Source organism: Aphelocoma coerulescens, chromosome 1, assembly GCF_041296385.1.
Source record: "Aphelocoma coerulescens isolate FSJ_1873_10779 chromosome 1, UR_Acoe_1.0, whole genome shotgun sequence".
Lineage (NCBI taxonomy): Eukaryota > Metazoa > Chordata > Aves > Passeriformes > Corvidae > Aphelocoma > Aphelocoma coerulescens.
The window spans coordinates 99919377-99939704 of NC_091013.1; the positions used below are offsets into that span (position 1 = coordinate 99919377).

Consider the following 20328-nt stretch of genomic DNA (forward strand, 5'->3'; position numbering starts at 1 on the left):
AGATGAGTTTAATAGTAAAGAACACCAGTGTCTTAATTGAGTGTCCATCAGGGGAGACAGACTGCGATCCAGCCCGGCTCGGGGACCCACTAACAGCAGGGCTGACGTAAAGGACACATCAAGACCACACTGGGTTAAAAAAGAAGCCCGAAAGAGAGTAAAAGAAGAGAGGGACAGCTCTGAGCAGACTGTCGCCAACAGCTTGGCATCACTGACCTTCGTGTCACCAGAAAGAAAGTGCAGCCTCTGCTTCACTGGAATGAACACGAGATGCTTCGAAATAAAACAGCAACCTTTGGTTTGGTAAAGAGTTACGTGTTTTCCCATTCAAGACAATCTTATGTGGAATACTAACAAGGTAGTAAAACACAAGCAAACTAGTTTTAGAAACAAGGCCTTCGTGCTGGGCACAAGAAATTAAGAGTCATGTTAAACTTATCTCAAGAAAACAAAAGTGACTTTGGGGAGGGATGTGGGGGAAAAATAGGGAGAAGAAAGGGAACAGAAAGTCCTCCCGGCAGAAAAAACCACCGCAGTCTCCTACAGCGATGCCCCCGCTCCCACCGCAGCCAAATGGCTGTGAGCGCAGCAACCCTGCGGGATGTGAGGATTTCCCTCCCTGGGGGCCCCTTCCGCTCGCTGCTGCCCCCGGCACAGCCACAGGGAGGGTGGAAAGGCCAAGCCTCCTGGGAGCTGCTGCTGCCCAGATGGCTCCTGGGTGCAGGGTTGAGGGGAGAGACAAGCAAAGTCTAACCGGGCTGCTAGGGCAAGGGTCGGAAAGAAATCAGCTGCTGCTAGCGGGGGGAGCAGAGGGCAGGGAGGGCACCTTGGAGACTTCCAGAACAAAGCCACGGCTCCAATGAAGTAAATGACGGTGGAGACGGTTTCTTTTTGTTCCACTACTGATCAGGGTATCACTGAAACCTTACAGCACTCAAAGAGTTAGAAAGCGGGGCAGGGAGGGGGGAGCAAAGATGTGGGTTTGGGGCAGGAAACATCGTTAATAAAGAAGGAGGAGAAAAAAATAAAAGGGAAATAAAATTCAAAAAATCATGGAAGCGAAGGCACTCCAAACTATATAGATACACTATACATCGCTAGAGTTATTGTTACAATAATACAGGCCGGTACCTACTGTACAGAGTTAAAACTATATGGCTTTAAAAAGCTCGTCTACATTTTGTCTGATTATTAAACAGAATCACTGCCCTGAACGGTAACTTTTTGCTCATTAATAACAGTTCCTGGGTCCACATATTTACATACAAAGCAATAAAACTCATAATTCAGAAACAACCAAAAATAATGATAATGTACAAGCTTGAATTTGGTGAGGAGCTTTGTTTTTTGTTGTTATTTTTCTGTGTTTTTTTTCTTTTTTTTTTCTTATTTACAAAAAAAGGTTGTTCAAAGACCTGGATCTAACTTGTATAAAAGAGTGTGTGATCCTGTTATGATCCTTGAAAACAGAAATAAAACCAGAGGGGCACCCCTGACCCTCCCCCCCGCCTAACACACACACGAGACACACACAGACGCCAGCACAGTCACAAAACCAGAGAGAAACGCTCTGAACTCCCCTCTGCCAGTCTTTAACAAAAAAATGAAAAAGAAAAGCCACGTGTCCTGGCACAAGCAGCAAGTTTTCTTCGATATTTTTATTACTTTTTTTTTTTTAAAGACTCAGTAATTTACTGCCTCCAAGTAACAGCATCTGTGGCCAATGCTTCAGCAGTCTTGTCTATACAGCAGATCCATACCCTGCCACTGTCCTACTTTTTGAGTCTCCTGCATGGATTTGGATCACTGGGTCAACCAAGCCCCTTCACTTACCTTTCAGGACACTGACTAGCAGAGCGCATGCGTTAAGACGCTCTTCAGCCCTTTCTATTAAGTTGCAGGTAAGGATTTGGAAAGCCTTCTGTTTCTCAACGTGGGTGTGCTTTCCTTTGCAGCCAGCCAGAATGCAAAAAAGCTTTAAAACCTTTTTTTTTTGTGTGTGTGCCCAACAGCAAATCGCCGAGGGGTATAACATGAGGGTTTATCGGTTTCACGGTAGGTGGTCACTCACCTCTTCAATCAGCTCCTGCCTCCCCAAACCCACCGCGTGCCAGGCAGGAGGGAGAGGGCAGAGCTTTTATCAGTTCCGGGGCTGCTAAGAGACAGTTTCCAAAAAATCCCACGTCAACAGCATAAAAGGTACAAGAAGAAACACACCGAGCTCGTGCCCAGGCCCCTGCCGCCCCTGCGGCGGCTGAGCTTCCAAAGCCGCTACTGCCGGTTCCCCGGGCCACACGAAGGTTCCGCGTGCTCCCGAAAAGCAACTGCTTGCCTTAGAGATCCGCAGGTCGAGGAACGGCTCGGTAAGCACCAAAGGCGACTACAGTTTCTCTGAAGAAGGATAAGGCTGGAGCGGACACCAACTGCAAGCCTACCACAAGATCAGGTCTCCAAAAGTCTCGTTTCCGTGCCGGGGCTGCATCCGGCTGCTCACCTGACCCTTTTGCAAGGAATATTGCTTTGACTTCAGGAAGAGAGACGTGGATGCTCGCACCACACGCCGTCGCAGGGAGGAAGCCTGGACCCTGAACTGATGGACTAGAACAAGCATTCACCTCACGCTTCAGTCAGACTGATTCGAGATCGTAGACAAAATAAAAAAAGCAGTATTGTATCTATGTATACATGTATATATTTATATAATATATATACACACACACTCATATAGAGCCAGCTTTCCTACAAGTCAGCAGGTACAAATTACCGTCAAGAGCATTCGGATGTGTATTTTAATATTCTACCAATGTAAAAACATAATGGTGACGTGGCAACACGCATCAATAAATAGAGATCAAAAAAAAGAAGAAAAAGCAAGAGGTTAAAAAAGATGTAATTAAATACAGATTCTAGCTGTGGACTTAAAATCAGAACTATCGGAGAATGTGGCATCCTGCAAGTTAAAACTGCAGTTAAAAAAGAAAGTATTACAAAATAAACCAGTAGCCTTTTACAGTTCACATTATAAACCCTGGTGTCCTTTTCCTGTATGCACCTTAGGAAAGGGAAGCCTGTTCAAACCAAGAGCCAAGGAGGGATGGGGAGAGAAAAAACCCAACCAAACACACTTTCACAGTGGCCACTTCCCAAAAAGTCCCTTAACATCCATCTACCAGCTGGGCCCCTGCCCCTGCCGAGGATTTTGTTCGTCCGCTCTTCTCTGCTGAAGCTGGGAGCCGGCCCGAGACACGGGAAGCAGGAGCTCCGGCTGGGCAAAGGGGATGCCTCGGCAGAGCCGACCGCTGCTGTTCGTGCATGTGTGTGTATTATATTATATATCACTCACTCGGGCAAGACTTTTCCCACATGAAGCTGCAGATTTCCTCATCACTAGCACTGATTTTTAAGATGAAAGGCTTCCGCTAGCGGTTCAAGCCTTAGACACACGGCAAACCCTCCCCCCCACCCCATGGCAACCTATTTTCCTACCACGTCGCCTGCTCCCCATGCCAAGCCAGGGCAGTTCTTCAGATAACCTGGGATATGGATTTGCTGACAAGAAACGCTGAGCTCTGTTGAATGACCCCTGCTAAGCTCCCGACCAAATTCAAGCTGTGCACTACATCAAAGTCCAAAACTTCACTTAAAAAGAAAATAAAAAAAGAGGGTAAAAAAAAAAAAAAAACTTCAGCAGAGAATGAAGTTTGGGGTTTGTTTGTTTTGTTTTTTTCCTTCTTTCTGTTGTGGAAGGGGGTATGAGGCAAGAGTCCTGCTTCTGAAGTACACAACAGCAAACTTCCAACATGAAGAGATTGTCGAGGGGAGACATTGGTGTGTTGTATTGCTCCGCTTTCCCTCCTCCCCCCACCTAGTCCCCTGCCCCGGACACCCTGCAGAGTGAGAATACAATGAAACTGGTTTGTATTTATAGATATTTTACAAGGTTAAATAAGAACAACAATAATAATAATAAAAAATTGAACACTAAAATGAACAGGTTGGTTGGTTTGTTGTTTTGTTGGATTTTTTTTTTCCTCTTTTTAATTTTCTTTCCAAATGTGACCAGTGTTGCTGAGCAAGACTCAAATTACTGGTGATTTTTCCTGTGCAGCTGGCTGCTTGGTACTGGTTCAGGTGGAGTTGGAGGCTGATGCTGTAGCTACACTATTGGTCTGAACTCGTTCTCCTGCGTTAACATCTGCAAACAACAGACGAGAAGGGGAGAGAGAAAAAACAACCAGCATTACCCTCCAAAACAGAGACAAATTGGAAACAACAGCTATGACATTCTCCACATGGGGAAACCCACAATTCCCACCAAGATGGTGTTTGGTTAGGATGCTCTCCTGACTTCAGGGTGTGCAGATGGAACAATCCAATCTGGGGAAAGTGGGAAGACGGTCTTTAAGCAGGATAAGGGCAACCTGGAGCGCTGAGGGCTGGGCTCCAGCAGGTTTTGCAGTTTGTAACACTGGCTGCGCAGAGAGCAGTCACCCGTGTTACATCCCGGAACTGTAACTGCAGGACAAGGCACAGAGACATGGCCAAAGCCAACACAGTGAGTGTCTGTGGCCACTACAAGGTTTCACACTGGTGCTGAAGTTTCACATGTTAGTCCTTCTTATAAAATCTGCCTGTTAGTTGTGTGAATGAGCGCAGACAAGGAACGTGACAAGCCCACTCCCCTGTCAGAAACAGCTGGTGTGCCAATGTGCAATTCATGCACTTGTTGCCTCAGAAAGTCTTTCAAGTCTGCTGCTGTACTCTGTGTTGCTCAACCCAAGTTGGATCTGCCACCCTCTGAACTGCTGAAGCAGATTAACATCAAGGCCTGAAGCCAGTAATGAGGTTTATGCAAGCACATGACATGTTAGAGGATTGGATCTCTGCAGTAAATGCTTCCAACACCTCTTCTCAGGGAGGGACAGTGCTTCACAGAGAGACAAGTCACAGGATCAAGGGCATGTGTCAAAGTGCCTTCTAAGAAAACAGAGGTTTTGCGAAGAAATACCAAAAGGAAATTCATTGTAATTGTGTTCTCATAGGCCGTATGCATCAGGTATTTCCTCTTAAAAAAATATTCCTAGTATTAGAAAAGTTGGTAGGGGAAAAAACGCACCAATTTCACCTGGAACCATTCCATACAATATCTAGTTAGCCAGGTCACAAAGACTGTGAGATACTTATAGGTAAGTGGGTGAACACCTAAACGCATAAAATACAGGATGGGAAAAAGATATTAAATGAGGTTTTCCCCAAGAGACCATCATGCATTTCGCCCACTTAATTTAAGTAAGGTTAACTGCAAAGCTATTGATACTGCAACAGGAAAAAACATCAGAAAGACTTATTATCTCGGTACAGAAGAGGGCAGACTGGGCAAACAGTGTATTTGAAAAGACACATGGAAAGGGTTTATAAAAAGAAAGAACAGATTTGGTGACCTCAGCCTGAAGGGCTGTGTGAGCAGCAGGAATACTGAACATGACAAAATACTCTGGTGGGTGGTGCGTGCGGAGTAACATCTCTCCATCACGGAGGAGCTCGCGAGGCAACGCGGCTGGGCAATGCTCTACAGCCACGCTGACCTGACCACAGCCACAACCAAAGGCAATGAACTGATGAACCATGGACTGCTTTGGGTTGGAAGGGACCTTAAAGGACATCCAGTTCCAACTTCCCTGCCACGGCCAGGGACACCTCCCACTACAACAGATTTCTCAAAGCCCCATCCAGCCTGGCCTTAAACACTTCCAGGAGCAGCCACAACTTTTCTGGGCAACCTGTGCCAGTGCCTCACCACTCTCACAGTAAAGAATTTCTTCCTATTATCTAATCTTAACCTACTCTGTTTCAGTGTGAACCCATTTCCCCCTGTCCTATCCCTTCATGCCCTTGTAAAAAGTCCCTCTCTGGCTCTCCTGTAGGCCCCTTTTAGGTCCTGGAAGTTTGCTATGTGGTTTTCCCAGAGTCTACTCTTCTCTGGGCTGAACAGCCCCAACTCTCACCTGGAGAGGTGCTCCAGGCCCTGATAACCACCTTCCTCGCTCCAGCAGGTTCACATCCTTATGCTGGCGGCCCCAGAGCTGGGCACAGCACTTCAGATGGGGTGTCACAGACCATAGTTGAGGGGCAGAATCACCTCTACTGACCTGCTGCCCATGCTGCTTTTGATACAGGCCAGGATACATTTGGCTTTCTGGACTGGAAGTGCACGTTGTCAACTCATGTCCAACCTTTCATCAACCAACACCCTCAAATCCTCCTCAGGCCTGCTCTGAATCCATTCTCTGCCCAGCCTGTATTTGGGCCTGAGGTGCCTTGACCCAGGGGCAGGACCTTGCTCTTGGTCCCGTTGAACTTGGTGAGTTTTGCACAGATCCCCCTCAAGCCTGCCAAGGTCCCTCTGGATGGCGTTCCCTCCCTCCAGCCTGTCAATCACACCACACATGCCAGCCAGAAATGGGCAGCACTTTCTGAGTCACAAATAAAGTAACATCAACAACAGTGACAAAAATAGAAAATCAAACAATCAGCAGCATCCAGAAACACAACTGACAAGTGGGAAGAGAAGGTGATGCCTATTTGAAAAGGAAATGCTGCAAGGAATGTGTGGGAAGAAAGACAAATCATCCTGTGGGCAGAGGATGCCAGATGACTGCCCTGGGAGTTTCTCATTCCCTTTCATCTCACCCCAAATTAATTGCATCCCCTCCCTCACAAAGGAATGACCACCATGGCAAAAAAAAAAGCTCATGCAATTAACGCACCAAGGCAGCATGACGACAGTACCAATGTTATGTGGGAAGCTGGCCTTGCAGGAGAGAGACGCCCTCCTACGTGGAGAATTTTCCTGAAGGAGCAATTCCCAAATCCCACATGCACGCAGACCAAAAAAGACCACAGAAATCAAGAGTGACCCAGCCAGCCAGATAATAGTTTCCACACTTTAAACTCTCACTATGCCTGTTGTAGATTAATTTTCAAGTATGGATAAACTGCAGTTAACGCAACATCTGCTGGCAGTGCCTGATGCAAGCAGTCCAGCTGGAGTCTATACTGTTGGCAGAGGACTTCTCTGTATGTGTACAAAAAGTGCTTGTATTTCATTTGCTGAAATGAAATGCGTCTTTTGATCTCCATTTCCTGAAGACAGCAGAGGCTGAAATTGTTATCATTATATTGCTACTACATAGAGATAAAGAAAAAAAGAGGAGGGGATGGAGCTACTTAATGTAACATATGCTCCTTTTCTATCATCACTGTAACAGGGGAGTTCCTGAGAAATATATGTGCCACATGTTAAAAGAAAATAAATCAGGTGATGCAGGCCAAGAACATTTTCTTGGGGCTTTTCACAACAATATATATAAGTCCCCCCAGGCTGGGACTGAGTGCAGAGCAAGCTAAGGCTGCTCAGGCTCCCAGCCTGCAAGAAAATGCAGTATTTTAACATTTCATCTCATTTGTTGACTCTGCATCAACAGGACATTTGAGGAACAAAGAGGGACTTGTTCCAGCATCTCTTTACTGAAGCACCAGAAAAAGAGCACAACTGGAGTATGAGGTTCTCTGGACATTCACTTCTCACCATGAAAAATCAGTATTTGGGCATAAGAGAAGGAAATCCAGGCCCTCAGCAATGCTGACAGAGGACAGCAAAGCCCTGCTGGGTAGCACAGCTAGGAGCTGGCATGCAGCTTTGTGGCACAGGACAGACAAGTGCCCGGCTCAAGTTCAGGGCAGCCTCTTTGTCCTGAACCACTGCCTGACACCTCTTCCTGTGCAGGCAAAGAAGTGTCATCAGGGTTTAAATGCCAGCTGCTTCCCAAAGTTCTTTCGAACAGAGGGCAAAAGCATCTCTCATCATTATAGAGAACTTCCTCCAATTCAGCTTTTCCCTCTAAGGAGTGCCTCAGCTTTCTTGGAGGGGACGTGACACTCCTTAAAAACCTCCTGGAAGGGAAGGACAGGGCTACAGTTCAGAGAGTGACAGAGACGCCAGCTCAGTCTGAGAAAGCCCATTAGCACTGATGACAGCATTAGCTGGGTGCATTTGTAATGCTGACAGGTTGTGCTGCTCATCTGCAAAGACAGAGAAACAAAGCTACCACCGGCCTGGGAATCCTCACAGGAGAGCTGAGGAGACAAGTGGAAGAAGGAGGAAAGCCTGGTTTTCCTATTGTGCCTGCCTATGGACATAGAAATCCAGGCTCTGAGCAAAACTGGCAAAATGTGCAAGTTTTATTTCTCTTGTCATGGATTCATCCCTGTTCTGAGCCTGTGGAAGCCTGAAAGAATTGCTTGCCTGTCACCTGTCTTCTCCTGTTTAAGGAATTAAAGTTTTCCAAAATTCCTTCAATGGGAATACCACAAATGCACTAAATCTTATTTCATGGAGCACTGTGGTGTTTTTCAATGACGACACACGGCAGGTAACACCACCTCTAATCTGTTTTGTTGCTGAAAGTTCAGGCACACCATTGCATTTGGGATTACATGGGATCAACACAGCAGGATGCCTAAGACGATGACCCCAGAATCCCTGCTGGTACAACTTCCCTGCAGATGGCAATTATGCTCTTCCCATCTTAATGCTGACTAACAGAGAGGTAGCTACTGCTGCTGGCTGATTCAGGAAGAAAAAGGTAGTCATGCAAGCAGATATGCCTTCAGCCTGGTGTGCACGCTCCCCTCTCAGATGCTGTGGCTGCACAGCTATGAAACCATCCTCTTCCTCCTCCAGCCATCCCCAGGAATATGACTCCACTGGCATTTTTAATCAATGGCCAGTATAATTCACAGTATAATTCACAGAAAGCTAGCACATCATTTCAAGCAGGGGCCAAAAAAATCTCATCTTTCTTTTTCTCCACTTTGCTTTAGACATGCCACTATGTCAAAGAATTTATCATAAATGTTTAGGAGAATTTGCTAATGCCAGAGCAGCAAGGCTACCTACTCCCACTGCAAAGCCAGGTTCCATTAGTAGAGCAAATACAGCTTTTTGCCTCAAGAGAAGAGGAAATTTACAACAAATGTGGTTTTTTAACACTGCTTGCTAGAGAGAGGCGCAAGTTACACACCAATAATGTGAATTACAGTTACATATTTGCTCTTCCCTTTATTGCTTTGTGAGCTACATTTTGCTGCATCATCACCACTCAGAAAAGCAGTTTCTGAACTTGTACTGCTTAGTCACACAAGCAAACATTTTGCAGAGAAGTCTCCTGCCTATCAGGATATTCTGGGTTAGGTGGGAGATTTGTTCCCACACTGCTTTAGCAGTTACTGAGGAACTCAATGTCTACTGCTCCGGGAGGTGCAGGGGGTACAAGAGAAAGAAGGGGTGCCTTGTATGAAAATCTCTTGCTAAGTGTTGCATCAGCATACAAAGCACAACAGATTAAAATAACATCAACAGGACCTAATCCTAAACATCATAACTCTGATGACATTCCCACCACCAGCTGTGAGAAACCCATGTGAGTAAGAAGCGACCAACTGCAGAAATCCAAAGCTGTCCAATACTGAACTTAATTTCACATTTTCTTTCCAATCAGCAAGGATATTATTTTTGGTTTTAAACCACAAATAGAAGGTCATATCCCACCTCAGTGCAGTGCTTGCAAACAGAAGCTTTAAAAACGTTGACACCAATAATATGGGGTGGGTTGGGGTCTTTTGGCTTTGGCTGTTTTTCTTTTTTCTTTTTTTAATACTTCATACTTAGGACTTGGCCTAATGCATTTTCCTCCTATATGAGCCCTTGAAAACTGCTGAGCAAAAACAGATTTCTTAACCCCATTAATTCCTCCAGACTTGTGTCTTGGCAGAGAGAACTCCTTAAAAGGCATGAAGGGGACATTAAGTGAAAGAGTATTTTTCAGACAGGCTTCAAATAATTTTCCATGTTTGTATTTTGTAGTTTTTAAATCACTTTTACTACTTTATCTGTTTTCTCACTTGTTGTTGAGCAACAGATGCACATAAGAGGGAAACAGAGAACATGACTATTTGCAAAACACCACCAAGTGTATGAAACAAACATACTAAATTTGAAAGCAGCAGTTTTGCTGTCTCCTAAATTCAGAGCACATAAATGGTACAAGTTGTGTCTCTTATCTACTGCTACTGCAATTTCAGAGATAAGTCTCATCTTTCAAACCTGGGTGCGTCTGTCCCAGAGTATGAAAATGCTCTCTATACAGCACTGGCTGGACCAAGTGCATCAAATATCAGGTAACTGTCCAGCACATCAACCAGCAAATGCTTTCCTGCATGTTTCAAGAGCAGCTTTTTAATCAGGTCTTCTCTTTATCAGCTATCCTACACCAAGGGAAGTGTCCTGCACTACAAAAGGGATGACAGCCCTTGTCGGCTGGTGCTGACGTGCACGCAGGACATGTGGAAGCACACCTGTTTTGCAGGCTGCCTTTGGTTGCCCAAGCCCCCAGACAGCCTCTGGTGTGCTGACTCAGGGTTGACTCAGAGGAAGAATGCCATGTACTGAATCACCTCTGCCACATGCTGCAGCACCTGGGAATTTCTTTGGGAGTCTCCCAACTGGTATTACCAGGCTTTTAAGCTTTCACTGGAAACAGAATACAATATGGAGTGGCTAAAGGCCAACGGCGAGATTTTAAAAGGTTTCTGACAAACTTGAGAGAGCAGGGAGGCAAACAAAAAATTCACTCATTGCTGGCCAAAACCCAAAAGCATCTGCTGTGTGCCTGAAGATGACACAAGCAAACTCAGCAGGAAGCAACTGCAACTACTTAGATGAGACAGTGAGCATGCTGAACTCCCTAACTAGACTTTTAGATGCCAATGCCTTAAGGGAAAAATCCTCTCCATCTACACTACACAGAGGCCATATGTACTGAGCTAGCTGTTTCTTCTCTTTCTAGGCATCACAAACTCACACGCCAGGTCAGTATTAATTTCAGGACAGCTGAGAGCTCAGAAATGAGGTGCAAACCAATCCACAAGGATTGCTAAAAAACAGGTGAGATAATGACGTTTTTATTTTAGTAGTGAAAGTCCAAGTGAGAAGGACCAACAAACTAAGCAATCAAAAGCAGAGTTTGAGTTCCCTGGGTTGGGATTTGGGTTGGTGACCAAAGCTAGCACCCAAAATGACCACCTACCAAGACCAAGGTTCAGGTGATACTGAAACAACCCCTTCCTCCCTGTTCACTTTGTGGGCCAAGGTGGCTCATGGGCCTCAGCAGAGGGAAGGTGCCCAGGCAGGGGGAGCAAGGGTGGGGAGGGAGGGAGGCAGGCAGTTGCATGTTCTCTCACCTGAGGCCGCTGTAGCATTTGTAGGGGTTGAAGCAGCTGCTTGGTTCCGGGCATGAGCAGGGATGAGGATCGAAGCCAGAGATGGGTTACTTGACAGTTCTGGAGGGGAGGTGGAACAAACAGAGTTAGCTCATCATTCACAAAGTGCCCCACATGCAGGATCAGCTCCTAGGGTTTCCCCTTGTAACGGCACCTCAGGTGAAACACACGCCTTTACAGCCCAAGGTCACGTTACATTTTCTTCTTTGCCAACCAGCAAGAGGAAACCACAGCGATAGTTAGCAAGGCAGTCTCCGGAGCAAGACTGTCAAAACTACAGATAGTGGCAAAGGAATAATTTCCTAGAGAAAGACAGTGGCTTGGGAGTGAGCAAAGAACCAGCCAAGCCTGTACCTTGTCAATGGCCTGATAATGCTGTTTCCTTCTGAGCACTGGAGAAGGATCCCTTCTTCACAAGCCCACCTGCAATCAGTCTCAGGGAGAAGGCTGATAACAGTGGCGCTGCTTTGGGCACTGGTTCTGCAAGCAAGCAGCTGCAACAGTTGCTCCAAGAGCTTCAGGGATTAGTTCTTTGGCTCACTCAAGCATCATTTTTTCTCAAGGACCCAGGAACCCAAGACCAATCTCACAGCAGTCTCCTTGAGCGAGGCCAAGAAGAGGTAACATATCCTTTAAAAGGACAGGGAAAGGCAAAGGAAATTGGTCAGCTGGGCAATTTAAATGGACAACAAAATGATGCAATCATTCTGTCTGAAGACATTAACCAGGGAAGAAACAGTCATGTCTTTTAGGCTCCAAATCTAATACAGCTTCAATGTGTATCAGAATGAGAAATAGGCATCTTACAGCCCCAACTGTGGGAGGATTAAGGGCAACACACTGCCAACAAATGACAATCTTCTGGCACCCTTTCAAGAGAATCTAGTGCCTCACAGAAGGTGGGACTGAGCTGAGACAAGACAGGTCCTGTTTGTTTCAGAAACAGGAGTGACTGGCTGCCTCCTGAGAAAGCAACATCCGGTAAAAAGGATGTGAACAGTCACCTCATGGAAGGAGACTGATGACTTTTGGAGCTCCAGGAGGTCATCTGGAGGAGAAATGAGAACAGGAGAACAGACAGCTTTTTACGCAAGACCTCCAGATAGCACAGGCTGTACAGAAACCCAGCCAAATCATGGCATGGGATCAGTAAGGGGGTTTTGGACACAGTCTCAAATTATTTGGGCTCATTTTTAAGAGGCTATTGCTTTTCTTTAATGCTAGCTTCAAACTCAGGCCTAAAGGGAGCAGTAGTCCATGTGGTGCATTTTTTTTCTCTGCTAACCGCTGCATTAAGCTTTGTTACTGCTGGGAGGGCAAGAGGCAGAAGACTCCCCTGATTACAAGCCTCTTATTACTACACATTTTGAGACTGTGTTTCAGCACTTATGAATGCAGGCAGGTTGCTACATTACCTGCAACCCATCTAATCTATCCTGTAATACTCCATTCAGGTCTAAGCAGATCTAGCTAGTCCTTCTAAAAAGCCTCAGTACTCACTGTCCTTGTACAAATACAAAATCTTTAATTCATGTGGGAGTAATTCAGAATTCATATTCATAATGTTATGCAGAATTTGTAAATCTCCATTTTAAATGGAAAAATAAACTGAAGAAATATGAATCCTTAAGCATCCAAGTGGAGCACCAGTTATAAACCTATACTTCAATACTATCTTGGGTATTAGCTGCTTTGTGCTAGAAAATGTTGCTCCCTTAGTACTTTTTCCAAATCTGTTTCTCAAATCTGTTATTACTGGGAATCTACTCTTTACCTTGCTCTTTTGAAAGTTTCTATCACCCCTGCATTGTTTTCTGCTCATCACTCAAAACAATACAGGGCTGCGATCCAAACAAAAGCAGAACCAAAGCAACAAGGAAACCCCATGACACTTGCTACCTTGCGGTGCTATGCAGAGCCTTGAGGGTGCAGCTATAGACTGTCGGTGTTGCTGTAGCTAAAGAACCACTTGGTCAGACAGAACACCACCCTTGCAAAGGGCACTTTGAGCCCCTTCTCATTCCTCCCTCATCTAATGTTGCCAGAACACCTCCTTATGTATTATGGCAATAATAATTGCTTTTTGTTGTGTTTAATGCAAGGGCAACCATGTCTATGAAGCTACCTTAAAGAACTTTTATAGAGACTAGAAGACCAACCTTGTTCCCTTCTCAAACCTCACATTATCTTTCTTGGTGTGAAGTTTCTTAAATCCAGCATACTCTGAATGTCTTGGAAGTTAGGAGAAGCAGGTCAATTCAGACAAGATATAAACAAGGTAAAGTGGACTCTTGGCTGAATAGCAGCTTCGCTTGCAAACTTGTTTGAATTTTTGCTATAATTTTTTTTGCACCTATCCCACCTATAAGGATGAAACATGGCAATACTGAGGAGAAAGCTGTACCTGTGATTATCTGCAGTCTGCGAAATACTGAGAATCTCTGTCCTTAGTGATTTCCCCCACAGTATCTGGGCAGGGTGTTCAACTGTAGCCTGGTTATCAAAACCAAATGTGCAGCTCAAAGGTTGGGTTAATTACAACCAATATAACTGCAAGAAGCTATTGTGGTCAAGGCAATCCAGACAAAGTTTTCAACATCACAATGTGAACAGAGCAACTACCACAATTCATTTATGAGACCCAACTCCCATCTACATCAACTGCGAGAACACCTTTGGCTTTCTGCTGATCAAATCATACCATTTGCAGCCAGTTAACATCTCCAAGAAGGAGCAGGAATGAAAATGTCCAGTTTTACTAGAAGACCAGATCACCTTCATTCCCCAAACACAAGAAAATGCCTAGTGTTGGGAAACAGCGCAGTGTTCTTTTTCACTATTATTATACTTGATGTATCAACACTCCAAGAATTCCCTGGAAAAATTATTCTTTATCATGGTTTTTTTTGGTCACAATAACAAACTTTCCATTATATATATACATAAACATATACATATATATCTCTCTTAAAAAAAAATAATTAAAGGTCACAGGCTAGGGTCCTTAAAAAGATAAACAAAAAAAAACCCCAATGCACCCCCCCTTCAATAAAAAAGTAATTTATTTTCGAGAAGTGTGATAACCATTCCTAAGTGCTGAATCACTGAGAGAATTTTACAGCCTTTAATGGACAACATGGAGTGACATTAATTTTTGTGACCCAGCAAAACCACTGACATGTTACAAGTAGTTTAGGAAATGGCACTCATTTCACACACTATTTGAAAATTTGGCTTCTAAGAGAAAAATTGCTTTCTGTCTTGCAGGTCTAAAAGCCTAACTGAATTGCAGCTCTGGCTAGCAGAGATACTTCCTTGGCCAAAATAACTTTTTTCAAAACCCAATTAGCATATAATATTTGTTTAAATTAAGAGAAACTTACATGCAAGACATCACAAATGACCAGATAATGCTCTCTTCAACAGATTTAATCTCTAAAATAAAGTAAGCACCCACATGCCCCACAACTACAGCTGGCTGCCGAAGACCACGATCTTGATCTTCCATATACCCTCACTGTTCTTTTTCTAGACTCTATCTGAGCAGCATCAGTGCTCAGGTCAGCAGATTTGGTACAATGCTTAATTTCTTTTTGAAAATCAATCCAATGTATTAATGGTCAGATTTATCTTGTAATTTCTAAAGGTTTTGCCTTCAAGCCTTCTGCAGTCACCTCCTACTTCACGGGTTTCAGGCAACTGAATACAGCCAAATAAAACACTTCTAGAACTTAATGCTGCCTGTTGAAAACAAACACTATTTTAAATACAATTGTCTTTCATTACTTTTTAAATTACCATAGATGACTTAATATGACTCATTATCCATCTAACGATCTGGTATGTTTCCAGCTGGGACTTCTGCTCTGGACCAGGCAGTTTGATGGAACCTTGCACAGTAAAGACCAGAGAACAATGATTGCACAGTAGTCACAGGAAGAGCAAAAGCTTCTTGTGTATCTTGAGTTCATACTCAGGACTGCTGTACATTTATCAACTACGAAGTTTTTAAAATCACTGTACTAATCAATGTATTTAGGTATTTAAAAACAACTCTGGTTTGGGGTTTTTTTTTTAGTTTGGCTGGTCACCTGCAACAGAGCTTGTTTGGATGTGCATTAATGACCAGCCTGTGTCCTGCCTTCCCCTTATAGATGGTAACACTGGCACCTGTTAATGACAGACAGAAATTAGTTTTTTATATCTTAAGGAAATTGCTCCACAGGAACTGTTTTCTCTCACCGTTCCCAGGACTCACTGTGTGAGGGCGGGCACATCAGCTCCTTAGGATGGCAAAAGAGGAGCTTTAGATTTGCTTGAGCATTAGGGTAGCTTATCCAGCAGCTTCCACATAACCTGAGGGGAACCAGGGACACACTCCCAATACATACATTTGTTTTTCCCCCAAAGATTTCTGAATTGACTCTCTATAGAGCTTTCCAACTCTTTTAAAAACCTTGTTTTCATGTAGTAGATAAGCTCAATCTTAATGTCATCATGAAACAATACTTTCAGAAAGAACAGGGTGAAACTGTATTAAGATGCTGGGATCAAAACTATTTCAGCTACTGAAGAGGGCTTTAGAGGGGCAAAACAAAAGGCAATCCAGGAGTAAAAGGAAGGACTTGTAACTACTGAATTTCTAACAACAGATGCAGAAATCAGCACAGAGGACAGTAACCTGGAAGCACAAGCTATTTACTTGACAACTTTAATGTGTTTATGCTTCATAAATGCCTTTTTTTTTTTTTTTTTTAAATAAAAAGCCTTTACAAGTTGAAGGAGAGAGCTATTTCATATTTTGGCAGAGGGGCATAGCATACACTAAAAGAGTATGAAAAATGACATTGATGCTAATTGAGCCAAAAGGTGCTTTAGACTTTCAACAGAACTATTCTTGCTCAAAGGGTGAGAGTTGGCAGCTAATCACTTAAAAAAAAAACAACAGAAAAAGTGCTCCAAAATTAATTACTAGCATATTTGTATGCCATACTTCTCACATGTTCTGTCTTGGCAGGCAAAACTATTCTGGGGGGATATCAGTTTTACATTTCTGACTTCTGTAGAAAAAAAAAATAGATGAATGGTTTTAAACTTTGATACCAGCCTGGCTTCAAATAAGAAAGTTAGCTGTCCATTTATTTTACAGTTTCTAAATGAATGAGTCAGTGTAATGCAGATGAACTGTACAGCATATAAAATCTGGACAGTAAAGCATCTGTATTTATCTTGCATCCAGAACTGAAATGGGCAGCAACACCACAAACCTCCCTGCCAAACCTAACATGCATTACTACTTGGCTATGGTGTTTCAGGTATGAAGAAGCAGGACCATCTCTAAATGATAATCTAACCTGCATGGTCCACTGATTGTGGTATTTCACACAAAACCATCAGCCAGGTTGCAGACTCTGAGCTGCAAATGTAAACCTTCCTGATGCAATCCAGTTAACAACCACCCTCGGTACCTCAGCATAACTGAATGGGAGGCACCAGGAATCTGAAACTCCTGTAACTTCCAGACCCTTTCCTCTCTTTTTGAAATGGACAACTGGTTATACAACTGCTTAATAAACTTAGTACCACTCAGAGATTTTTACTTCCGAGGGAGTAACATCTGCATTACAACAAACATTTATCCCAGTGCTTCCTCCTAAAGAAGGGATCCTTCAACGCTCTGAGGCTACCTTGAGTGGTGAAGTTGAAGAGTGCAGGTTTATCTCGCCCATTTGGTAACTTGACGTTTGGGTCCCGTAGTTCATCGAAGAAAGAGTGCGCGCAGGCCTCCAGGGGAGTCAGGCGGGCGGTGGGGGTGTACTCCAGCAGGCGGCTACATAGCGCAATTGCTTCGGGGGGAGTGCGGGGCCGGAAGACCTGTGGGGACAGCAAGAAAACAAGCAAGGAGAAACAGGTTGTCTGGCTAGGTCTCGTCTCTTTGTTGACCAGAAGCAAGTCAGAGCAATTAAACCTCTCACTGCCCAGCAAGCTGGAACAAACTTGCGGTTTGTGCTAATCAAAGTCCTGCAGTAAGTGTGGGAAAATCCATTCCTGGGGTTGAGAAAGGGTTAATTGCAACGCCTTGCACGAGAGTGAAGGTGCAATGCCAGCAAGAGACTTCATGAGAGCGCACTCAGAAAAACGACTTTGAGAATGAAGGGGAAACTCATTCAAAAATCATGACAAACACACACAGGTGCTACCAGCCATGCATATGGGGTGGAGTGAAGGTGGGGAAGAGGGTTCACATGAGCAGGAGTCACTGAATGTAAAAATATAATAAAGCCCCGCTACAGTTTTGGGTTGGGTTTTTTCTGGCTAGTGAAGGAAGTCTTACTAACACCGACTTTTGCAGGCAGGCAGGTCAGACTGTTGCTATGGAGGCTGCTGTTCAGCTTTGGAGAACAACAAGGAAAGCACGGGTGGGGTGCAGGAAATGTCTAGCTCCAATTTGCAAGTTACTCCTTCTGTGACCTTATTCTGGCAAGCTACTCCCATAAGTTTATAGGGATAATTCCTGCACATTTGGTATTTGTAAGGACAGCTGAAAATTGCATCAAGAAAACCAACTATTTTAGTCTAAAAGATTTTTACTTTGAGTGATTACAAAAAGCAGCTTTGTTTTAAACATCTAAAAATGGTTCTACCCACTGCTAATTGCACTCTCCTTTCTCATTACATTATAAGCAAAATAGGAGTTAATCATGTACATGACCCGGATGGCCTCCTCAAACACTTGTCTCTTGCTATGTTGCAGGTAAAACACAGCCTGGGGTAAAGGCAGCAGGGTGGGTGCGAGTGTTAAGTTCTGATGCCAGCATTTTTGGTAAAAATTGAGATAATCCAAAATGCCTTTGCACCAGTGCCAGTGAACTCAAGCCACACAGCACCAAGGAAATAAAAAAAAAATTAAAAAATTTAAAAATAGAAATGAAAATAAATATCAGTGCATGACATGCTAGTTAATCACAGATGAGAAACTTGCACAGGCACTCCTTTAGTAGGTTTTAAACCAGGTATATATGCTCTCTTGCATGAGAATCAAACACAAAAACCAAGTTCTGCAGGGACTGAAATTTCCTGCCCTTGGTACCCAGCTGGGCCAGCAGCACTGGGTTGGCTGCAGTGTGTGCTGTACTAACTTGTGTGGCAAAGGAATCCTGACTTGGAGAGTCAAGGAGCAATGGACATGAAGAGCTGACTTTATTCCTACTACCAGGTTATTGCAAAACAAACTGAAAAAGTTTTCACACGAGGCCTACAATGACAAAAAGAAAGGCTGTAGCTTAACACTGCTGGCAGAGAACCTCTACTGACCACTGTGTCACCAGTGCAGGGTCACCTGAAGAGGCAGCAGAAGCTGCTTTGTGCCCACTGCCTGCGGAGCTTGGATTGCTGACCACAGCACACAGTGGATGCAATTATTACTCCCAAGTCACAGCCTGACCGGAACAAAATCCAAGACTGTCTCCAGTTAAAAAAAAAACCTTGTGGCTTCCCCCACCTCCCCACAGTAAGTAGCACAAATGAGTATGTCTTGAGGTAAACCCACAGAAGTGAAGTTGTTCTGTATTTAATATGAGGTAAAACTACTGAGGTCTCCCTCATGCACCTTCACAGTGATATTTTAACAGGCTTGATTTATCACAGCTTGCAACTAGTACTTCACTCTCAGCTGTGTTTTTCCCCTCACTACAGCTCACATATCAGCCACTATACATATTTTTAAAAAGAAAACCATTTTATTTTCTTAAGGTAAAGATGACAAGCGCTTATATTGAGAAAATTACTAGGCAGACAGTCACAAATCTGACATATGTAAAAGGAGTACTTGCTTGTCCACTGAAACTCCTCATTTTCAAGTCCTTGAAACCCTAACATGTTTTCTAAACCCTGTTATGAACTTCTCAGCCTCCCTTTGGATCTGGAATTAGTCATTTGGGGTAGGCAGTTCCCAAAGTCTGCCCTAACTGCTTCAAACCAGGAAGGAGAAGAAAATAAAAATAAATATATATACTAGGAGGCCTCACATGGCCTTTCCCTGCAACAAGTGGTGACTAACACATGAAGCAAGTTACAGGTCTGTGCCCATCTAATCTCTATCACTTTGTGTTATGACATTGGCCTGGCTGCTGCCTCGAGGATGAAGTTTGAACTCAATTATTCCACTTCTAGCATTTCTCTCCTTTTTTTTCAAGGCTAGGCCTAGTAATTTGAAAAAATGTTTAAGTACATACCCGTACTCCTGAGGTGAAATGTCCTGTTCCTGACGAGTCCTAAAGATGATAATGCAGTGAAATAATCCAAACAGGGGGAGTCAATCCAAAAGAGAATAGTCCAGCAAGGAAAAATATAGCCAATATTATAAGAAATCCATGGTGTGGGGGACATAGTAAATGTTTATACAATTAGAAACTTTAAACATCAGTCTCCATAGCAGCAAGTCCAACTTCACCACAGTGTATGCCAAAAAAAAAATCGATTGTGCAATGGTGAGGCATAGTATAGAAACATTTCTATATGAAATTTATGTTCCAATGCCAGTGCATTTACTAAAAAAATAAAAAAAATTGAAATCAAAACTCTAACTTGAACTAAAAGGGTAATCGAAATTCCCGTAATAAAGAATTTTCAGTCCTTGGTCCTGGATATAAATGTCCACAGAACCAAGTGGCCAGATTAGTTTGTCTACAAAGATGCATCCCACTTGTAAATCTGTCCCAGACACACAATGTAAACTTTTGGATGGTTTTGGGTTTTTCTCAAAAAAACCCAAATCCCTAGCAATTTGTAATTTGTGCTGAAGACAAAGTAAAAATCCGAGATCTGTACTTTAAATTTGGATACTTTTAATTTGTGTGCACTACGAGTACCTCAGGCCGCCGCGGATTATTCTCCATTTTGGATTGACATCCCCCTCCACTGGATTTTGTTTGCTGGCATTATCTCTTTAGGATTCTTCAGGAACTGGACGTACCACCTCAGGAGTGC

The 20328-nt window shown here is 43.7% G+C and overlaps 1 protein-coding gene across 2 annotated transcripts in view; it reads right to left on the minus strand.

Annotated features, from left to right (window-relative positions):
- Positions 1 to 1665: 1665 nt before the first annotated feature.
- The window catches only part of GSK3B (glycogen synthase kinase 3 beta), a 146746-nt gene continuing 128083 nt past the window's right edge, over positions 1666 to 20328 (minus strand). The window contains exons 9-11 of one of the 2 annotated variants that reach the window (XM_069021108.1): positions 17028 to 17214; positions 11302 to 11400; positions 1666 to 4195 (exon numbers count right to left, since the gene is read on the minus strand). In XM_069021108.1, the coding sequence (XP_068877209.1) occupies positions 4128 to 4195; positions 11302 to 11400; positions 17028 to 17214 (354 nt within the window). In that variant the 3' untranslated portion in view covers positions 1666 to 4127. Of the gene's footprint in view, positions 4196 to 11301; positions 11401 to 11694; positions 11971 to 17027; positions 17215 to 20328 lie in introns of those variants that run through there. The other variant, XR_011152026.1, reaches the window with a different exon arrangement.